General features: G+C 37.2%; 1 protein-coding gene across 11 annotated transcripts in view; it reads right to left on the bottom strand.

The window, feature by feature from the left end:
- Positions 1-23,880, bottom strand: part of nrxn1b (neurexin 1b) — a 110,226-nt gene that overhangs the window by 73,567 nt on the left and 12,779 nt on the right. For 5 of the 11 annotated variants that reach the window (XM_043255121.1, XM_043255118.1, XM_043255119.1 and 2 more), the window contains exons 3-7: positions 16,789-16,818; positions 8,539-8,840; positions 4,781-4,804; positions 2,409-2,570; positions 1,682-2,123 (exon numbers count right to left, since the gene is read on the bottom strand). In XM_043255121.1, the coding sequence (XP_043111056.1) occupies positions 1,682-2,123; positions 2,409-2,570; positions 4,781-4,804; positions 8,539-8,840; positions 16,789-16,818 (960 nt within the window). The remainder of the gene's footprint in view (positions 1-1,681; positions 2,124-2,408; positions 2,571-4,780; positions 4,805-8,538; positions 8,841-16,788; positions 16,819-23,880) is intronic. The other 6 variants (XM_043255120.1, XM_043255122.1, XM_043255127.1 and 3 more) reach the window with 2 other exon arrangements.

Raw genomic sequence — 23,880 nt, 5'->3', positions numbered from 1 at the left:
ATTTGTGAAGTGGATTCTGGTGATTTGCACCGTCGCAGAGGAAGAATTCAGAATTCAGAATCACCCCACTGCATGAAACCATCACTTGAGCCCACCGCTGACAGAAATCCCAAGCCCACAAGCCAGTCTAAGAGGAAGTGGAGTTTCAAGATGCATCTGACCAGGTGCGCAATCAAGCAACATCACACCTGCATCTCCGCTGGTTCCGCCCAGCTTAGTATGTAACCATCAATCCACTGGTTTCAACCGTCTCCCTCATTCCTCTAGTTCTGCCTTGATCATTGCACTACTGTAAGGTTTGAGCTTATGCAGTTGCTATTTTTCCAGTGCCAATCATGTGCCTGTTTCCTCACAGCCAATGCAACCTAACAGCATTTGGATGTGCTTTGTTTTTGGGCTTTTAGTTTGAATATACTCATTGTATAGCTTTCAGGTTCAAACTATCAAATGTAACATTCCATATCAAATATTGTTAATATGTATGCCCAGATACAAGGGGGATCCAGCCCTGCTCCTGGAAGCAACCTGTCCTCCAAACAATATGCCTGTATAGCATACATCATAATTTGCGTTTTGTGTAACTCAGTTATTAGCACATTACGTTATATGATGCACAAAATGCTCATAAAATGTATATGCACTATAAATCATGATTTTGAAATATTGATACTGTAGGTTTAGAAGGGTTTGGTCATTCACATGAATTACCATGAGATCAGTGTAAAAATCCAGACATCGAATTTTAAATAAACATGCATTTTGTTTGGTAATGAGTTATAAATCATTTCATGACGACAGAATTAACACAACATATCATTACATTTACTCCTACTAAAGGGGCGCTTAACTTTAAAACATAAATAAAGGTCCTATTAAGGTGCTTGCAGAAACAATTTATAAGCTTGTTTTTTTTCTTTGGACAGACTACCTTCTTGCAAACTTCAGATTAACTCTGCCTGCAACTTATCCTAAGTTCATTCCTTAGGCTGGTTCTAGATCATAAAACACATGAGTGATTAAACACAAATATATATATATTGTGAGAAAAGGCTGAATAAGTTTTCACAGACTACTATTTTTTCCATGTGAGGTCACTGCTCCTGTGTCAGTCATTTCTCAGTCACAGTGTGAAGCCAAGGTAATGAAACAATTTATGTAGAGTAATTATCAGCTTTCAAGACAGAGTTGAAAACACAGCTGGAGGCCAAATCTAATTTTCAATGTGACATTAGCCATGAGAAATAAATGCAAATCAACAAAATATTCTGTCTTCAGCTGTCGTGTTGTTTTTCTGTGTTGCAGGACAGAGAATCAGGAGTATTTTCTAATAACTGAGCAAAAAGTAGTAAACAAATCTACTGTGTATGCATTAGGTGATGCTCTAGAGTATCCTGAAAATCTTACCTTGCCTTGCCTTAGTCTTGATCATATATATGATCAAGAAGAGAGAGAGAGAGAGAGATGGCATACAGAAATTTGGTAAATCAAAATAATAGTGAATGGACTACTCCTATTTATACTTCTAATCACATGTGGAGAGCTGTAGTTGATCTGTAGAGATCTGTAGTCTCAAGAAACACCAAATCATTGAACTATGTTTATAACAATGGAACATATGACCATAGTCAGCCAATGACATGTACTCCTGTTACTAAAGCTACAAAAGTCAGCAAAATGTTACCTGATCTTCCATCCCTCTGGAAGTCCACATGATACCACTCTCCATCATTCACTTTTTTGTTCATAGCCAGTGTCTTGATTGTGCCTGATCCCATATCCAGAAGCAAATACAAAAGACCATCCAGCATCTCAACGGCGAAGAAGTCTACCTTTCTTGGGAAAGGGCTCTTGGCCTCTTTTGTCTGTTGCTTAGGTTTCCCATGGCTGAAGAGGAGAAGTCCGTTGGGCTCAGTGGTGCGGAAGTCAAATGAAATAGAACCGGTTTTCTTAGTGTTCCATTTAGGAAGTGTGATGAAGGATTCCGGTGTCTCAAAAGAAATGGGATCTAATGTGGCAACATTCTCACACTTAAAGGCAACAACTCCATGTATCTTCATTTTTGGGTCGCCTTTTAAGGCCATTCTGGACAGCTCCAGTCGAACATCATTGTTTTTATATGCAACCTATAAATATAAAATAATGTCAATAGAACAAAATTAATTAGAGACACTGTTGATCTACACTGCGTTTGCAGAACCATTACATCAATGGGAGGAAAGACTAACTGATATAATCAAATAATAATTAATTACAGGCTATTTGTACCTGTTTGTTCTGCAAATGCAGTTTAGGCTATTTCTCTCTTGAAATAAATGGCTCTATTAACATAGGACAAACAAAAGCTTTATATATTTTTTGAACCTCGTATAATAAAGCTTCCTCTGTACATCTTGTAACAGGTTCTTTACCTCCCTTAGACAGCCCATAAAGTTGTTGCTAACTGGTGATCCAGGCAGGTCGGCTGTACTAGGACTTCCTCCAATGTAGAAAAAGTCATCAGATCCAAGCATGGTGTAGTCCTCTTGAGTATATCCTGTGGTGGTCAGTATTCCATCCACAGATATTGTCACCTAAAGAGCAAACCACAGGAAAAAGGATATACAGATGCCAATTTGCTACTGTCTGGATTTTTGTTTCCGTTCCTGTTTCTTTTGTGGATACGGTTTTACACAGCATAATAGAGGAACCTGTAAGTGCTCACAACATCTGAAGTCCTATAGAATCACAGCAATTCTTAGGTTGATGGTGCTGAAGAGGTTGCTGGTGTTGGTATGAATCCAAAGGACATCATTTATAGGTTCACCATCACCTGTGCATTTCAGGCTATTTTATCTAGCCACTCACCTTAAAGGAATAGTTCACCCAGAAATGAACATTACCCCGTATTTTACTCACCCCCATGCCCACCTAGGTATATATGACTTTCTTTCAAACGAACACAGTCTGGGTTTTTATAAAACTGATTCTGGCTTCGTCAAGGTGAATAGCCTCCATACATTGGATATATCCACAAATACTGCCATGTAAAACTAACTTAATTATTAATGTAAATATCTAACTTATCGTATTTGCTGCGAGAGAGCAAAATTCTGGCTTCTTGCCTGACCTATAACTCATAACTTGCATCATACATCAAGTCAGATGTCAGCCAAGAAGCAAGAACTTTGCGTCGGTCAGTTATTTACATTATAATTTTAAAAACTAGAAATATTTTTGTTACAAAAACCCATCAATGTGCTTCATAAGACATGTGATAACCCCCCAAAGGCATATAGGTTAGCTTTACGTTGCAGTACTTGTGGATATATCTGTTTTATGGAGCTTCAAATAATGGCTGCTATCCTTTGAAGAGCCAGGATACACTTTATAAAACCTCAACTATGTTCGAATGAGTTACATCATATACACCTAGGATGGCTTTAGGGTGAGTAAAATATGGGGTAATTTTCATTTTTAGGTGAACTATTCCTTTAAAGTGAGTTATTCCCCTTTCGAAACGAAAAGATGCTGTCCAGTGAGTTCTTTCCTCAAAGCATGTACGTCATTGTCTGAAATGATATGCACAACATGAGTCTCCTGTCCAGGATCTGGATGTTGAACTGACCACTGACCACCTTCCTTTTGAATAAAGCTCTCGGAATGATTTGTGGTATTACAGACAGAGACAAAGCCTTTCTCTTGGATGTGGCTATGCCTCGTTTGGGGCTCTTTGGTGACACTATTTAGCTGCTGGTAAAGAAGATCAGTTTAATAAAGAGCAAAGAGCTGCTTTAACACTGACACTGTTACAATAAGAGAGACAAACCAGACACTTCCTTCAGCTATAGCCGATGGCCTACTGCATAGCTTTGTGCATCTTGCAGAAAAACAGTGGCACCAAGGACAATCTTTATGACTTCAGACCTTGTGACCACTCTCATGTTCCCTATTGTCATTACACAGTGTCTCTGGGAACCAGGGCTACTGGACATCAAGTACATTTTTTGCTTTTGCTTTCTTTAGACTAAAACCCATTTTTATGTCTTTTTTTTTTTACTTTGATATTTAGCATAAATTTGAAGGAATAGTTTTTAAGACCTTATTTACTTAAATGTAATCACGTGCTGATGCATTAATCCAAAGAATGTGTTAATAACGCCGCATAGCAACTTAAAATTAATTGACAGACACAAAAATGGTGTTAGTAACTAGGATAGACTTTTTTAGTAAGTTTGCATGTAAGTAAATTATAAGGAAACCATGCAACAGGGTCAAGATCTATTTGAAGCGGTGCCACAATTGAAGAAATTAAACACTTATGCCACTTTTTTTTTCGTACGTTCACTTAAAAAGAAAAAAAGATTGAATTATTTGTGTATATAGTGTCATATTAAGTTATGATGCCTAAAACATTTCAAAAAGTGGCAGAAGCAGGGCCTAGAAAAAAAAATAAAGTAAGAGCTAAAGACAAACATAGATTATGGGTGATTTTTATAAGCACAGCAATTTGCAGATCATGCAGGGTGGAGGTAGCTAGGACATGTTTCAAACTACTGCCATGTAAAAGGTTTGGGTTGATCATGGTTCAGAAAGTGGTTCAAAGTGAACTGGACAAGAAATATTGGTTAAAAGGCTGCTGAAAATTAAATTAAGCAGATTAATAAAAACTCTAAAAATAAATAACCAACCAGTTTCGATTAACTGATGTCTACAAATAAAGAAGAGATCAAAAAAACCATACAGCATATCCAAAATATGAATCGATTAGAATAATATTTACTGAACAATGTAGTTTGTTTACCATAGCATGTCCAATGCCTGAGTGCTTTGTGGAAAAGGAGGAGAAAGGAAATTTAAAAAGGGTGAATAGAATAACGACTGTTATTCTATAAACAGTCAAAATAATAATAAAAAAAGATATGATGATTACCAAGGTTAGTACATAGTTTACAGAACAAAGGTTAGTTAGTTAGTTAGTTAGTACAACGATTAAAGAAACAGTTGGTTAGTAGCATATGACACATTCCATGAGCAACGTTAGTTTTATAAAGCATATTAGTAACTGCGTAAAAACAAACAATTATTGATATACTTCAACCGTATGTGTTGGATTAGCTTTACATGAAGTGGTGTACTATTGTGTTCATATTGTATTGCACCTATTATTAAGGTGGGATACAGATAAGGTTATGCACAGGTTTGGTGGTATGTGTGGCTTTAAGGGATTGGTCAAGGGTTTCATTATAAAGTACAACGTAAAAACGTTTGCAATAAGCGGATTTCACCAACTGATTAAATTAAATTTAAGTATAGTTAGGGCCACTTAATATAAAGTGGCTTTAACTCTAGATTAATATTCGCTTGCTAATCATAAACAAGGACTCGTGGGTTATTGCTTTATTAATTGAAGTGTCATTCATTTTCATTGTGAGCCAGATTTACTAACATCTTGCGGCAGCACAAACCATCTTTTGCTCCGGGGATTCGCTTCAGACGTGCAGTCAAAAATTAAAACTGAAGAGGTGCAGAAGGTTATTTCTGAAGCTGACCTTAATGCATATGCATACGCAATTTTAGGAGTTTCACTTCAAGGTACAACATTTTATAGAAGGAGAGTTCCTTCAATTTGCCGTTATTTGCATCGTTATGTGAAGCATGTCTTACTTTCTGTCTGCAATAGTTGCTGATTTGGTTTGATTGTGTGTCATTGTGGATATGAGCTGCTTGTATCTTTGCTCCATAATTTGGTTATTAAATCACCCACAGAGGTTTTCACTCCCAGCAGCACTGTTATTGGTTTGCTGTCTTGTGTTAATTTGCTCTGTTTAGTAAATCTGGCCTCATATTTGCTATTTAGTTAATACTAATTTTACAATTAAAAAATGTTTTTACATCATGGTCCCGTTCCAAAACCTAGTGTGCTGTTTCTACTGTCTAAATACTAAATACTCTACTGTCTTCAAATCCATTTGTGCCTAATAAATGAACGAAATTACAGTAGATATTATATGTCTACATAACATTTGTAAAATCATGTCAGATCTTTTTCCACATTTAACGTTCTATTGAAATCAGCTAAATTAAAGTAGCAAACAAATAAAAGTTTTTAGGGGGACGTTTACACATCTCAAATAATACTGGCGTGAACAACCTTTTGATATTAATATAGCATACTGCTCTTTTTTTAAAGAGTTATGCACTTTTTGTTGTTGGAGTATTGCAGGTTTTTGAAAATGTAAAGCGTTCTTGCGGCTTGCTGCTATAAATGATAGTAATTGGTGATATTTTATATGATTATGACATTAATTAGGAGTCGTTTACAAGGCAGAAAGCTGAAACCATTTGACCTGAAAGAGAGGTGTACGCGCGTTTTCCGTCCGTATGTTCATTCTATAAATCATATAAACATACGCATATTCAAGAAATGATTCTAAGATCAAATTTAGAATGGTTTCTACACAATATTTTATAAATGCCAGGTGTTTAATGATGTTTTGCCAAAACATTCTTGTAAATGGGACTTTTCTGTGATTCTTGCTACACCATAAAAAAAAAAAAACATTTGTAAAATTACAGAAAAACTACTGGCAGCTCATTATCCATTATTCATATATTAACCCTAAAGTCCAAAGCAACCAAGTGTAAAATTGATTATACTGGTAAAACACCCTTAAAAAAAAGCAGTTTGCCCTACCTTTACAATTTTTTTTACAGTGTATCTTGTCTTTTTCCCCAATTCCAACTAAGAAATGAATGCATCTCTTTAATGTTACTGTAAGTGTCTTGGCTGCCTTTCTGAGAAATTGAAAATCTTATTTTCACAATAGTTTTTTACAGCTACCCTGTTAAATTCAAGAATAAAATGAGTAAAGTGAATTAAAAGAATATTAAAAAACCCTACTGATTTTTATTCCGAATTAATCAGACACCATTCAATCATGGCAGAATTATTATAATTACTTTTCTTTAAGACTTTTAATATGGTTGATTTTTATAAAAAGTTTGTATATTCGTACAACAGTATAACATCAGGTTTTTATTTTCCTTATTCAATTACAAATTCAGTTTGCTTCTTAAACAAAAAGATGAAAAAAGATCAAACATGATTTTTAAATATATATTTATATATTTTCAAATATATCTTGATAGCTGAAATTTTAACAGGGGTGTGCAATTTTCTTTCCACAGCCATCAAGGGCGGCTTTGTTCAAAATTACTCACACATGCCAATCTGACTTCTCGTGTTAAGTGTGCAAGAAACCTGACCTAATTTACAGTTAGATCAGTGTTGCCATGTTGTTAAGATAAAACGCATAACAAATGGGTGTACTGTGCTTGTCACAGTCCATTCTGTGGTTGCAGATATGACGCCTAAAAATGCTGTCTAAGCAACTCATTAGGTTTTGGAAAGTCTCCAGGGAAGAGTGCCTGAAATTGTTGTGAAAGGCCGAGAGGCAAGGTGTTGTCAAATGCCTAGGAAAAATATTTTGTTTTATTTATGTTAAAATGCTTCTGTGTGTTGCTATAATGTGCAGAATTAACTATAAGTAATCAATTAGTTAATAAATAATACATTTGATTTTCCAAGGGTAGCCAAACCTGCTCCTTGAGAAAGTCCTGTCATGGAAAGTTTAACTCCAGTTTTAAAAAACCCCACCTGAACCAGTCAAGTAGGTCAGGATTATTTGTAAATGACAGACATTTGGGTAGTTGACAAATGACTGGACTGTGTCCTATGGTGTGACATAGCAAAAATGTAAAAATAATACAAATAAAATGCATCTTTGTTTGAGTTACACATAGCGTGAGTGAGGGTTATCTTCAATGTTAGAGTGTTTTTAATTTGTTCGTTTGTCTGTTTTATTTTTCTGTCACACCATAGGACCCATTAATACCTCATTTATCTATTTACAGTAGCAATGTAGGAACTGAAGACGGCGGGAAGACAGCAAGTGCTGAACTCACCCTGCTCTACTATCTAGCACACGTGCCTGCAGACATTTTCAGACATTCGTGCTTTTCAGAAGACATTTCAAGAGATATAAACAAGATAATAGGTAACTATGTCCCTGCTTAAAAGAAATAAGGCCCCACTTTATTTTGAGTGTCCCTAATACCTGTGCATTTACATAGTAACTAGATGTGAATTAGTACGTAGTATCTACAGCTTTAATAGATAGTATGTACCAATGTGTACTTACACTGTGGTTACATACTACACATCTAGTTACTATGTAGGTACACAGGTATTAGAGACACTTAATATAAAAGTAGTACATCTTTAATGTAACACTGTATTGACTAAATCAGGAATCGTCAGATCAGGACCCTGAGATCCACTTTCCTGCAAAGTTTAGCTCTAACCCTAATCAAACACACCTGAGCATGCTAATCAGTGTCTTCAGGATCATTAGAAAATTATAGGTAGGTGAGTTTTTTCATGGATGGAGCTAAACTCTGCAGTGCATTGGACCTCCAGGGCAAGATTTGAGGAACCTTATACTAAATCTTTACTCTCTTTTTTCCTGTATGCCGGTTTAGCTACTGTAGCTCTATTACCTGACGCAAATTCCTTGTTACTTTTACATCATGCCATTCATTGTCATTAAATTTCCCATTGACTGGTTCCACCAGAGCTTCAAATGCCCCAGAACCCAAATTTATGACGAGAGAAACTGCTCCGTTTTTCAGCGCCAGGTTAACATAGTCAGCAGATTTTCCTGTGTGAAGCATCAGTCCATTTCTTTGGAGTGTTTTGAATGACAGCGTGATTTCATCACTGCTGCTTTGGATCGGGTTCAGAGAAAGGTCATAGCAGAAGTATTCTGAACCTTTGAATGTCGCCACATTTTCTTCCATCTCTGAAAGCAAAGGAGAAAAGAGATGGGTTAAAAACCTGACAAGGATGGATTCATCTCTAACCATGCTTCGCACAAATATTGTGACTATTGCACAAGCATGCAACAAAAGATAGAAATTATTTGGCCACCACAAATATGTGTGCTAGTGATTGAGGTTGGCGAGAGTGACCTGAGATCCTGAAAAAAGCAATTTCTGAATTGCATGTTTACAATATCTATCTTTAGGAAACATTCTTATAGACAGTGCTTCCCTGCCTCTATGCCAGGTATATGCTCCTAAATGATGGCCACCACAGACATCTTTTTCCTTCAGTTCCTGGTTCCCTTTTCAATGGTGCTCGTGCTGCATCAGAAGCAGTGTTTCTTTGGCAATGTTATATATAATGCAAATATAGGTCTGCCGACTTTGGTTTTTCTTCTTAAGGGAAGCAAAATAAAATTAAGTAGTTGGATCTCCCACTGCCAAGACAACGGCTATATTATGCAGCCAAATAATGCAGGGAGGAAACTTTATGCAAGATCAGAGGACCATTATCCTCAAAGAGGGCTTCAGTCATTATGCTGCAAGGCTCAGGATTTTGATAGCAGGACTCTGTTATGTGCCCTCATGAGGTCAATCTGCCTACCCCATCACTTTTGAAATTCGGGTTTAGTTTTTAGTACAGTCTCTGCCTAGGAGTGTTATGGAAATAGGATATTCTCTTCACTCTTGTTTCAACAGGGTCCTTCCCACAGTGGTGTCTCTGGTAATGGCACAAGAGGTAAAGAAGGGTAAAGTAGTTCCTTCCATCTGAGAGAGATGTGTGTTACATAAATTTGGGTCAAGGCTGAACAGTGATTGCTGAAAAGTGCGCTTTGTCCAATACAGAGGACTACTTGTTGAATCTTGGCAATACTTGCATTCTTAAACTAGCCAAAGCTTGGCCAGTCACACACTGTCGAACATTTGCACACCGTCACACACTGTCAAACAAGAGTTTGTTAGGTTGATCACGGAATGCTTACGACAGTCAGATACTTTACAGGCTGAGAGTGACCATGAGTGAGTGGTCAGCTCAGGAGATGTGAGGAAGGACCATCATCTTTCACGAGGCACAAACGGTGTACTTCCCTATAGCACAAACATGATAAATACGTTGTACCTAAAAGCAAATAAGTTGTAATACAAAGTACTTACCTGAAGTGTATGTATACGGTAACAAATAAGAAACACAACTGTACAGTTGTACATATATGGTAACTGTGTAGCACCTACAGACAAATGTGGTATTATGTGATAACAAACATGACACATACTGCACTTGGTGTACACGTGGTAAATATGTAGTACTTACAAACAAGTGTGTGTTAATGCTAAATTGCTTTCCACAACAGTGCTTAAAAAGTTTGAAGAGCTGATAATTCCCATGTAATGTCTGTGTAAAATGGCGCACTTTATTTTACAGTCCTATTTCTATATACTTTCTATATATGTCAGTTACTTGATAAGTACCTTGTCCATGTTTATACCCTTCAACTTCAGTACCACATAACTTATTCTGTACATTAACTGTACATAAGAGGTACTCACACCACTACGTACATAGTAAGTAAATGGAAATAGGACTGTAAAATAAAGTGCATTATTTTATATAAACATTACACAGAAATGACCAATTCTTTAAACTTTGTAAGCACTGTTGTATAGCGCAATTTAGCATTACCAGTTCTACATATGCAATTAAAAACAGTTCCCCCTTATATTAGATAAGGTTAGGATACCATGTATATCAGTATCATGTCATGTTTTTTACCACATAATACCAAATTTTTGCTACACATTTACCATGTACATACATTAGTAAGTATATTAAAGTATCTAATTAGTTGCCTGTACAAGGTTACTAACTAGACGCTTTACTGTACTTACTAATGCATATAGTATATTTGTGTCAACTATGAGTTTTGCCTCTGAGGGGGGGGCAACTTGTAGACTTCCATAGGTATTTCAGCTGAGGTGTTAAAACCATACTTTACTTCAGAGCTCCCTCCACGAGGAAACTGTATGCCCTGAATTGGACTATTTTCGCTTTTTCCCCTTTATGCCCTGTTCAGAGTGTGCACCTGGTGTGGCCAAAGCCATTCTTCACATAATACTGAGATAAGTCCCTAAGGTTCCCACTAACGTGACATGACTGATTGTGCTGCACGCCTTTTGTGCTCCCCCTTCTTGACATGTGCCAAGTTAAGTCATTGGATGCTTATGTTCACAGAGAGTTATGATGTATAACTGATCAATTGTTTGTATGCTTTGGATAATACCTTTGATGAGGGACCCCAGAATACAAGCAGAGAATAAGTAAGACAGCCAAGGCTATCTCTCTAGCATATGAATCCAATGGACAGACTTTACCTTTGGCAGTGAGGGCACACTTAACAAGAAGTATAGCAAATCCCTTCAAGGAGTATGTGATGCAGCACTGTGTGTGATGCTGTACTCTTTGCTGCATACATTTTAATGTTCTACATACTACATTTTGACTCACAGGTCACAGGTGTTCATGTCTTAATTGTGCCTCTTTACAACATTAATTAATCTTTGCTGGTGTTCCATTTGTACATTTAAATTGTTTTTATTTAAGTTGCTTGTAAACAGCTGTTTAAAAAGGCCAATTTCAAGAAGAGTTTAAACAATTTAAACATTTAAATGGGCATACATGAACCAGCTAATCAAGATCCATAAGATCATTTCAAATGTACAGGTAGTACTGCTAGGACGGCGTTAGTAAGAGGCACTCTAATTTTACCCATCACAGCACTTCTGTATGAAGGGGTAAACTATTACTCAAAAGCTTGAAACAAGTGGAGCAAAAGTGGCAGGAAGCACCACTGTAGAGGCAATGGTGCGCCCTCATACAACGTTCCCTCTCATTGGCTAAGAGCCTTGATCAACTGAAATGCATGCCCTTGGGGGAATCATGTAGCTGTTCAGGGGCCGAGGAAACCATGGATGCAGGAATACAAGCTTGGAAACAGTCCTGCTCACAGAACCTTGGGACTATCCACTCTCTCAAGTGATTGTCAAGATGAATCGCAATGAGGCGTATGTTGGGCAAATACAAGTCATTAGAGAAAAATCTCTGGGCCCACAGCTGATTTGGTTTTTCTGTCAAGACCTGGGCTTGAACTTGGTTCTCTAACGCAGTGGTTGAGCTATCTACCACTGAGCCATGTTGGACCTTTAAGAATCACTTAAGTGATTCCAGGATATGTAGATTTATTTAAAAAAAATCTTCAAATTGGACCAAGATATTGCCCACTGCAAAAGCAATGGAAAATCCACATTTAGGAGAAAACATACCAGTTTTTGTGAGACCCAGTAGAATTAAACAGGGTGAATACTCAAAACACCAATGGAGGAATCACAAATGCAGCAATCATATCATGCTAACAGCCAGAGCAACAATGGTATGTACAATAGGTCCATATCCACTATCAACAAAACACTTTTTTTTGCTGTGGCATGTTCAGTGACAGCTGCGCCTATATCGTTGACGCTATATTATAAGATAGATATAAGATATAGGAGGCAAATAGGTAAATACAAGCAGATTTGCACTGTTTGTAGGCTTATATGCCTCTGTCAAACTGCAAACAGTAAAAGATCTTGAGGCAGGTGATATGCTTTCTGTTACTATGGCAGTTCTAAGCAGCCATGCAATTTTTTTTTCTTGTTGTCTTATTATCACAACTTATTTTCCAGAGATGTTAACATAACAAAAGTGGTTCTTTAAGTTATTCACTTCAACAAAAAATAAGCCTTGAAACTTGCTCTCAGTCCTCACTACCCTGGAGTTATTTCAGACTAAGGGAGGTATTGAAGACTGTTGCTGAAGTTGCTCTTCAGAAGTGGAGTAATAAGAGAGTGAAGGAAGATTGTCTATGATCTTCTGTGGGTTGGATTTCAATGAGTGTGTGTGTGTGTGTGTGTGTGTGCGTAGAGTCGGGTCTGTGATAACGAAACATGTCGCTGGTCTCATAGTAGCTTTGTCACAGTAAGGACTATTACATTCACCATCTAAGGGTAAACACTCAACTTTTTCCCCGCCATTGATGAGATATCTCATCAATTAGGTTACAATACTTCCCTGCCAAAGATATGTTTTTTTACACAAATCGCTGTTCTAGGTGTATTATGGTAAGGGAAGCCCTGAATGAGTTAAAAATGCATTTTTTCATTTTTTTTGTCGAAAAAGTTGTATTTCTGATGAAACCTATCTTTATTCCCAATGATGCTAAAACACGAACATATAAAGATAGAATAAATATAGAAATAAAATAATAAATATAGAAAAAATATAGAATTTTTAGTTTGAAAGCAGATTCTGCTCCAGCTGTTAGCATTATATGATTGCTGATTCTTTTTATTTCATATATAATATCTTAATAAAATATTTGCAGCAAAGAGAGATAGTTTCTAAAGTTTTATAACAGATACCACTTGAGGCAAGTTTTAAGAACCCATGTGCAATTTTATTCCGTCCAACGTGAGCAAATACAAAACAAAGATGACACGACCATAGGCAGACATAACCATAGCATGAGCAGACTTGACCAAAACACTCACCAACAGCAGGTTACATACATTATATACACAACAAACTAACATGGCAACCAAGGGTCCAAATACTTGACTAGAAGGGGAGCGTATGACAAAACTAAACAATGAGAACTTGAAACATGCAACCAAGGAACCAGTCAGAACATACTGCACAGACAATGATAGCTTGACATGATCAAGAGAAATATCTCTGTGGCCAAACTACAAAATAAAAGATATGAAACACGAACACGAAACAAAAACCAGTATGACAAGTTTATTATGGTGGCTATTATGTAGTTATACTTTTACTACACATACATAACATAGGGTGACCAATGCATCCCCTTTTACCCAGACATGTCCTGGCAAGGATTTCTATATTGCCTAAAATATCCAGCAGTTGACTTGAAACAAAGCTCGCGGACCAATTGGTGTATGACATCAAAGTACCAGGAAAGACATAGTGAGCAGACGACTCCATATGCTTTTTAATTGCTTTTGCGATACTTTGATCTTAAACCCTGAATGTTCTGTGTCGCACTGCTGCAAGTCGAACACATCTAATATGTATACGTATTTGCATTTCTTTGACTATTCTATGTAGATCCCACTTTCTCTTGTCCCACATTTTTTCGATTGTGTACAATGCCTGCATTTTATTGGTCAAATTTTCGTGTATACAGCCAATGCATATATTTTGAGAAATAATGATGTCATAACCCGACGTCTTTACCCTAGACAAGTTACATTTTGTAACAGCATCAAAAATGAAGCACTACTACTGAGCTTATTAGATTTATGAAATTGTTGTTTTGGGGTTTGTACACAGCGCTGAAGGTTTACACTCTTGCTTCAAGTCTAGTGTATCTCCATGGCAGAGTTTGAGTCAGTTAGACATTTCGAGACCGTTTCAGTGTTTAATGTGGACACATATGTCTTAATAAAATGCAGTCTTTACTTTTTTTTAGAACAAGGAAGCAAAAGATTGGACGCAAAAGCTCTGGCTTCATGTGGATGTGGTCTGTTCACATTTCAGCCTGATCACTCGTACCTGTATCCACTCAGCACCTCAGGCGCTCTATTTAAATCCTGCAATCAACACATTCATTTGTCTCATTGGCTTTCACACAAATGCCATACAAACTCTTCCATGTTCCCTACCTGTGGATTCTTACCTTCTTACCTGTGATTATCCTGACTGTGGTTTCTCCATCTTCTTTGATTGTCTCTGTTGTTGTTTCTCCAACAGAAACAACTGTTACTCTCAGTTAAGTGCATTTTGTGTTTGACTCTGTTCACCTGTTCACTCACCTGCATTCCAGTTTATTGTTACCAATCGATAAACCTAGCTTATGAGTTAATTGTCTGAGTTCATCACAGAAGACCTGACCCAACATGAAGTCAGCAGTTTTTCCATCTCCCACTGCCCTCTATCCAACAAAACAGAAATCCTTTGTAAGACTTTATGGAGGTGTCCCTTGAAACTTGCCTCCAGTCCTGGAATGATGGTACTCTCAATGTATGTTTTTTTTGTAGTGGATGTGTGGTGCGACTTTGGCTTGGCATGGTTCGTTACGGCTCGGCACAGCTAGGTTCAGCTCGGTTTGCATTTCCACTGCAGTTTTAGAGTGGGCAGGATTATACATATGTCGTTTTGGTTGCACAGCCTTTTCTGCCATCTGTACTTCATCAACAGACACAGTTTGGTTTACACAAAGGTTGCATTTGTTCCTTCGCTAGTTTAGCTGGTTGCAAGTTCAAAATTGACTATTCTCTCCAGTGGTGGTACTAAATAGGTATTATGGTACTATGCCCGATTTATTAAAATTTACTCTCAATTTACTCTTACTTGCAATATCAGATTTCTTAAAGTTAAGAATCACTCCTACTCTCCAAACTATTTAAGCTTTAGAGAACAAAATGGTAGAACAAATGGTGTCAATATATGGTATCAAAAGCAAAACTTCCACTCTGAAGTCTCACTGCTTATGTTACAAGCATAGTAAAAGACAAATGTGTCATCATTCAAAAAATGTTGGCTTAACATTCATAGCTCTACTTGTAACTTAATCCATATATTACATGAAAATACTGCAATAACAATTTGTTTATTTATACTCTCTCACAGATAATGTTAAATCAGAAATTCTACACTGAAAAACTGAAAAAAACTGAATAAAATAAATCGTTTACAGTCAGAATTGTTATGAATATAAGACGACATCACCCTTTTTAAGATTTACCTTTTTAGAAAAGGCTGTTTAAAAAACAAATTTTGTCTTGAACTAATTATAAAAAAAATAAAAATACATATTTTTTGTTAATACTATTAAAAGGTCATACTTTAGTTTAAGATCTAGTTTTTACTATTGTCACAAATCAGCTCTGGCTCTCTCTGATCACCACTGGAGGGAACCTCTTTAAAACCCTTTCGAACTGCAGTTGCCATACTCCCCGTATCTAGGACTGATTATATGCACAGGTGCTCCCGATGACCTCCCTTACTTAAACAGTGCATTCACGGCGCTCACAGTCTTGTTTTCCCCCGGCCAACAATTCTGAGAGTTTCTGTTATGCAGTTGCTTCCCTGTGTTTGATCTTGGACTTTTTACCAATTGTAGATTGTTTGCTGCCTACCTTTTTGATCTCTTTGGCTGGATGTACTGAACTGGCCCGACATCTGCCTGGTAACTGTACGTTAACCGTAAGCAACTTTATTCCTTATGCTGTTTAACTATGATTAATAAACACTGCAAATAGATCGGAAAGCTTCTGACTCCTCATCACAGGTGAATTCTCCACAACAGGATTCAGTATTCCTCCCAAGCCTTCAACTTTTTAAGCTCACCTAGCTATCCTAGGAGTTTGAGAACCATGTTCTCCCTGCTATCTTAGTCACTCAGCCAAGCCCTAGCATGAACCAGTCCACTAACAATCCCTGTCTATCTTTGCCTTACAAAGTGTAAGGGATTTCTGTTACAGTGTCCCTTGTTTATTAATTAACAACCCCATTTTTACCCCACAAACGATAGCAGGGTATCTTTGGTGTGTTCACTGCTGACCAGGAAAAAGCTGACTTGGACTGTGCAGTTGTTTCCTATCCCAACTAACAAGTGTGAATTGCTGTGCTTTTTGGGTATGGCTGGATATTACCGGGGATTCTGTAAAAACATTGCTAACAATAACATCTTATAATAGCGCATTCAAGAGGATCTGTAACTCTAGATCAAAAGGACATGCTTTGCTACTGGTGCATACTGAATCACGAATAACCCCAGTGACCAGCAACAAGCCAAAAGATAATTCATTAAGTAGGTCTTGAGAGGACAAGAAAGCAAAGGAGTGGAAAAGAAACAGATGCCATACCTTGGTCGCCCATCATCAGGTGTGCCAGACCTTAAAGGGAAACAAGAGCAAAGTCAGCAAAGAATATGGGCCTAAGTAAACTGGAACCATATAATGCAAATAGAAAAAGTTTTAAATATAAATATACTGTATGCTGTCAGAATTTGACGGCGATATAAAATTTTAGATGTATAAAAGCCACCCAAGATTTATCATTGTAGTTTTTCACCCAAGAAGCAGGTATCAGAGGCGAGCGGTGACATATTTCATCAGGTGTGCTGAGTGCTAAGATGCAGATCCCCTCTCATCGGCTTTTAGGATACGCTCAAGTATAGAAACATTATGGCTTAATATCTTTATAATATCTTTAAAATATTGTGAAGTACCATGGCAAACAACAATAAAACCAGAGAAGGTATTTGAATATAAACAAGCAAAAAAAAAAATCTTCAGAATGTATGAGGATTTAGTTTCCTCCTTTTTCCTGAAATAATTTAAAACTTTATTTGAAATACTATTTATATTATTTATTTATATATATATATATATATATATATATATATATATATATATATATATATATATATATATATATATATATATATATATATATATATATATATATATTTATTTTTTTTTTTTTTTTTTTTTTTCATTTGTATAATTTTATTTATTTTAATTTACCACAGGCATGTTGACAATAGTACCTATCTTCAACATTGTCTTTAACCAAAAATGTAGATATGAATTCAGTGGACTTTTAAAATTCGCTTTGCTTTAGGAAGCATGAAAATAGATTTGGCAGCAACAGCACATTTTTCCACGTTGGCGAGCGCTTCTCGGACAGCTTACCTCTCGTATGAAACCAGCCGCATGCCAGCTAAACACTCAAAACAGACCCGCTGAGGCACGGCACTATAGAGCGGAGCCCCCAAAGCTGCAGGGAGTCCACCATAACTGAAAATGATGTTTGTCAAAGAAATAATTTCTCCTTTTTTTATTTCTTATTCACGACACTTTATTAAGCTTCAGGTTACATCTCAAACGACAAGGGATCAGTTTATAATCGTGTTTATGTATGATCTCATTCTCTCAGACTGGCGCGCGTTCTTATGAACTCCTTTATCCTTTGACTTTGAGTGGGTGAATGCTTTTTACAAATGTGGATGAGAAAATACACAAAAAGACGTCAAAGCTCTTTTTTTGTATTAATCTAACTATGAACTGTGCCACAGTGGTGTGTGTTTATCAGTAGATTATCCACTCATTCTTTCTCTTAATCTAGTATTTTTTTTTCTTATTACATTTTTGAATGGATCTGAATGACATTTGCATCAAAAATCTAAATTGCTGTGAAAAATGGTTGTGTTTTGTAAAGGCTGCAAGGGCCAAACTTGCTTACTGAAGACTTCTTTAGAGGTCTTGTAGGGTCCTTTCAAGATATTGTAATTCAACTATGCATCCATCACATTCATAACACAAATGCATCCATCTATTCTTCAAAGCTGCTTGTTCTCTGTGGGGTTGTGGGAATGTTTGAGGGTTTTGGTGTGGATGTGCAAAAAATTAATCTGAAAGAGAGATGTTGGGTAAAGGTTGTATATATTATTATTTTTGATATCTAGAATTACAACACAGAGCAGAGCATCAAAGTAATTATTTTAGCAAAGAGATTTGTTTGTGTGAGATAGAGACAGACTCTCAAATCCTTTAATCCTTATATTTGATCAAAGTAATGCAAAAGCTTTTTAAATAATTTAATGGAGAGTTCAATTTCAAATAAGCAGCATTCTCCATTTTTTAGAATATATACTATATAAACACAGTTTGTCATGTTGTTCATGTAATTATTGATCTGAAATGTGTTCTCAGTTCTTAAAAAGTCAAATAAAACCTCAGGGCCGTATTCACGAAACATCTTAAAGTTAAAAGTAGTTCCTAACTTGCTGATTTTGGTTTTTAGCACTAAAACTAGCTCTTAAATTTGTAAAAAGTAGTAGTGAAGAGGACTTTTAAGTCACTAAGACCAACTCACAATGGTTTGATGAACATGAAAGTGAAGTTAAAAATCTCCCATGGCCTACACAGTCACCAGATCTAAATATTTGTTTTGGAGGAGCCAGTCAGAAAACGTTTTCCTCCACCAGCATCACGTAGTGACCTGACCACTATTCTGCTAAGAATAGCTCAAAATCCCTCTGTCATTCCCAAGATCAATTGATGCTGTATTGGCCACACAATTTCATTGTCCAACCTCTATAATGCATCTTATGGACATGTGAAACTCTGTTCATTGTACTGGAATTGCATCCACATTACAGCATGCAAGGCAAGGCAAGTCAGGTTTACTTATGTAGCACATTTCATACACAGTGGTAAATGCACAGCCAAACAGATACGTTTTTAGTCTTGATTTAAATGTGACTAATGTTTTAGCACATCTGATCTCTTCTAGAAGCCAGTTTAAACTACGGGCAGCATAATAGCTAAAAGCAAACTCCGCTTGTTTTGTGTGAACCCTTGGTATTTCTATCTGACTCAATCCTAATGATCTGAGTGCTCTGTTGGGTTTATACTCGGTCAGCATGTCTGCAATGTGTTTAGGTCCTATGCCATTGAGTGATTTTTAAACAAGTAAAAGTACTTTAAAATAAATCCTAAATGCAATTGTAGTCTAGTGTAAGGACCTGAGGACTGGTGCGATATGCTCAGATTTTGTTTCTAGTCAGAATCCTGGCAGCAATGTTCTGGATGAGCTGCAGCTGTCTAATGGTCTTCTTGGGAAGCCCAGTCAGGAGACCATTACAATAATCCACCCTGCTGGTGATAAAGATATAAACAAGTTTCACCAAGTCTTGAAACAAAACATGAGCACTAGAAGATCCCAATCGATATTACTGATCTTGGCGTTAACAATATAACCTCCATGAATAGCGCACTGGTTTCCTCATTAATGCATCTCTTTCTGACAGAGACAGATCTAGATTCAGTAGTAACAGAGATCAATATATCAAAGACAATACAGTGATCAGATAGTGCTACATCCTTGATAGCAATAGATGGAATGTTTAGACCGCTACTCATAATTATATCTACAGTATGTCCATGTTGAATCAGGTCAAAAGTATTTAAAACAGTTATAATTTGTTTTGATTTCTGCATTATCTATATAAATTAAAATCCCCCGCAATAACGAAACGTAATGCCAGGCCAGCAGAGGGAGCACTCACTTCTGATCTATCTGTCTTCGCTCCCTCTGCTTCTTCTCCAGTGTCTTCCTGTTTGGCAACTATATAAGCGAGACCATGCCAAACTGAAGACTCTACCAAGTGTTTTTTTGTTTATATTCTGTTTTCACGTTTTCTGGCATTGCCATAGCTTTGTCATCACTGTATTGTTTCATTTGTCACTTTGGATTGCCATCTCGTCTTGGTATTCAGACCTTGCCTCTTTGTATTTTTGATAAAAGCTAGCGCTTGGATCTATAACGCCTATCTGAGTCTGGCCTTCACGCAAAACAATCAAACCCTGAGGAAAGCATTGATGACAGTTCTGTGAACTCTTCAACAAAGGCTGGAGAGTATTTTGGAGGCCTGTGTCACAAGCTGTTATTGGCTAATCACAATGATTTGTAAAGCTTAACAAAGATGTTAAGAACATGGCAAAATCAGGTTTTGCATGCTTGCTTTTAAACTCCTACCTGCGCTGATGAGCCACTTCCTGGGGTATGAACATGCACGTGTAGTAAAAGAAGTCTGTAATGGGGTGCGTTCCAGCCCAACACTATTCTGAAGTGACCTCCACTTCATGAAGCTTATACGGACAGACCCCGATTGATTCTGACCCATAAAGTTCAGGCAGCTCCACACACCCTGCAGAATCATTACCTTATGAAAATGACATTTATTCAAGTGTGCTATTAGTATTATTTATGTCTTTAACAGACTTTATCAGAAATATACTTAAAATGACATTTCAGTATACCTGAAAAAGTCTAAATATGTTTGAGTTATACTCCTAAAATCTGTACTACAACTAGTACACATCATCTGTACTGAAGAAACTGAAGTGCTTCCACATGTCATCTAACATGATCATGAGACATAAAACAGTATCAAATTTTTATTGTTATGGAATAAAATGTCGCCCAATAAAGAGAGAATAAAATTTATAATTTTGAACTGAACCAAAGAGCATCTTCTAGGATCACTAAACCAAGGTCTAGTGATCTACTTGTGTAGTTTACTGCAACTAAACTTCAAAGTGTACTAAAATGCTACTGCGGCTATTTAATTAGTAAACTATCAGTTCACTTTTAGTATAGTTGCAGTACAAGCTAAAACATTGATGCAAAATAGTTGTTTACTCCAAAGCTTGCTACTGTTATACTTGAAGTATTCTTCAATGTATATTTTACATGCTAGGAAGTGAGCCAGTTTAGTCCAAATAAGTATTTAAATAGTTCACTTACAAGTATGCTACTAGTATACTTCATTATGGGAGGCCTTTTGTCCCTCTATCACAAAACATATCTTACAAATGTTGAATCAATATATTGTTTTCTGCCTCAAAATGGGCCAAAATGCAGTCCTGCAAACTCCTGTTATACAACATGATAAATAAGGAAGAAATGCAATATAAATTCTCACAAACTGCTTGTAGCTTTATGTGATATTCCATTCAGTCTAAAGGGATTCTGGGATTATCAAATGTGTAACTTCAAATAGTTTTATGAAGATTCTTAAAGCCTAATTTCAAAGCATTGATTCATCTTTGTTAATATTATGACTGAGTGCAGTGAGTTTTGCATAGACAAACACTGAAACCATACAGAAGTCATTAATTGATCATCTTTGCTTTCTCATTCTTTTGACAAGCAGTACAGTAAGGATGAAATGCCATGATGTTATGGTTTGATTATGATTTCCCTTATAATACAAAAAACAGAAAACGTCCAACACAGAATTATCCTGATGTTAAGCTATAGTAATTGTCAGTAAGTGTAATCTGAAAAAGTCATTGTTAATTAGTCGGTTAATAGCATGCATATTGTTATCGTATTGGCTGTTATTAGTACTAGTTTATTAGTACTCATAAAGCGCATTTTAATTAGTGATGCAGCCATTTAACAATCAGTGTAACTATCAGCTCTGATCCTGGCATTTTCTGCTGGATCAGGTATCTGTCAGGTGAGACCAATCAAAATCCAGTACTGTGCATAAACTATTCTGTGTTATTGTGAAGTAACATAAATGCATTATATTTCCAGTTGCTAAATTAAAGTTCATGTAAACTCTTCTCTACACTGCAGCTCTTTGTCATGCTCCTTATTCAGCATTCACATCTGGTTATGACAGTCAAGACGATAAAACTCTCTCCAAGAGCACAGTAACTAACAATTAAAACTGTTAAAGAAAAGGCTCGATAAAACTATCCTACAGATATAATACAACTATGCATCAGTATCTCTTCCCTAAGCGCTGGGCACTTTGACTTCGTCTTGCTTCAAGGGCATTATTTTGCACATGAGATGCTCACACTGGAGCCCTTTCATATTATAATACTTTTGCACAGTGAAAGATTATTAATAGCTTTTCTTTCTATCATATGTTGCTGCCTCCATTACTGTCCTACACATTTAAAAGTAATGTCTTAAAATTTTATAGTGTGTGTGTGTGTATATATATATATATATATATCACTCATTACTTGTTCCGCTGTTCTGCTCATCAGCGAGCAAGCAGTGCTTCCTGCTGTGTTTTCCCCCGTGCCGATGCTTCAGTACAGACAGGGACACGTATGCTCTGTGTGTTACTTGTTTGGGAGCTGCTGTGGGAGGTGGCTGTGTTCAGTGTGAGAAGCTCCTGCTGTGTGTGTTCCACTTCTTAGAAAAAAAGTGACCAGGTTCATGATCTTCCTGATCCTCTCAGGTGCTGGAAGGTAGTTACTCTTGCTATAGCCAAGATGAAGATAAACTGGCCAGCCAAGAAGTAGAATGTTCATCAGAAAAGCAAATTAAAGTTCACAACTTCCACACCAGCTTCACAACCAGCTTCTTCCCCAACCTCCACACTTGAGGTATTAGGGTCATGGATCGTGCCATAATAATCCTGGCTCTCCAACCGTAGTGTCTTTATCTACACAAATATTATAGTGAACAGGGATGGGGTAGTGTCCAAGGTGGAACAGGCGCTTACCAGTTATCTGTCCTCTGACTTTGCATCATAAGCTGCTTAAAGCTACATCAGTACTAGTGGAAAAAGCTTATAGGACAGCAGGTCAGGTTGGAACATGGTCAGCTGTATTCCAGGCATACCAAGATGACCTGCTTAAGGACCTGGATAAGGGCAAGGAGACCGATTCTGACACAGTTGTGTCGAGCCACGGATCTCATTTCATGCTGCCAAGGAGACTTCCAGAGCCATCGGCCATTCTATGGCAGCCTTGGTGGACACGGAGAGACATCTATGATTGAGTCTGTCCAAGGTGCAAGCTTAGGACAGATTCTTACTCATGGGTGCTCCGCTTTTACTTTCTGGCCTCAGCCGTCATCCAGCTTTTTGTACCACCTCTTCCTGTCAAGGACCTCCGGTGCTTCAAGGAACAACGGTCTCCAGCGAGCATGGTTCTCAGCTGCCACCAAACAATGCCTCCAGCAGGGGGACTATAGTTGTTAGGCTGATCATTCCCTGCCTGTCATCTACTTCAGGGCACCAGAGTCACTGCTCTAGCCCCACCAAAGGCCAGTCTGGTTGGTTCCCTTGGTAAACTTTCTGCTAAATGTCTCACAATGGGTTCTGCAGAGGGAGGGTCACTCTTGTAGAGTTTAGCTCCAACATTGAAAACCCCCCGAAAAAAAAAACCTAACTCCATCCTGAAGACCTTGATTGTTCAGGTGTGTTTGATTAGGGTTGGAGCAAAACTCTGCAGGGACACTGGCCCTCCAGGATCAAAGTTTCCCACCTCTGCTGTAGAAAAAGCTACAGAATCCAGTTTAGTTCTCACCTGCCTTATTTCAATGAGGTTGAGCAGAGCAAACTCTGGTAATGGAACAAGAAAACACTTTCAGTCCAGATTACAACCAATACTTCATTGTTCCGAAGAAGGGGTTTT

Source organism: Puntigrus tetrazona, chromosome 13 (genome assembly GCF_018831695.1).
Source record: "Puntigrus tetrazona isolate hp1 chromosome 13, ASM1883169v1, whole genome shotgun sequence".
Classification (NCBI taxonomy): domain Eukaryota; kingdom Metazoa; phylum Chordata; class Actinopteri; order Cypriniformes; family Cyprinidae; genus Puntigrus; species Puntigrus tetrazona.
Note: the sequence above shows the minus strand (reverse complement) of the source record. Positions and strands in the feature narration are given on the sequence as shown.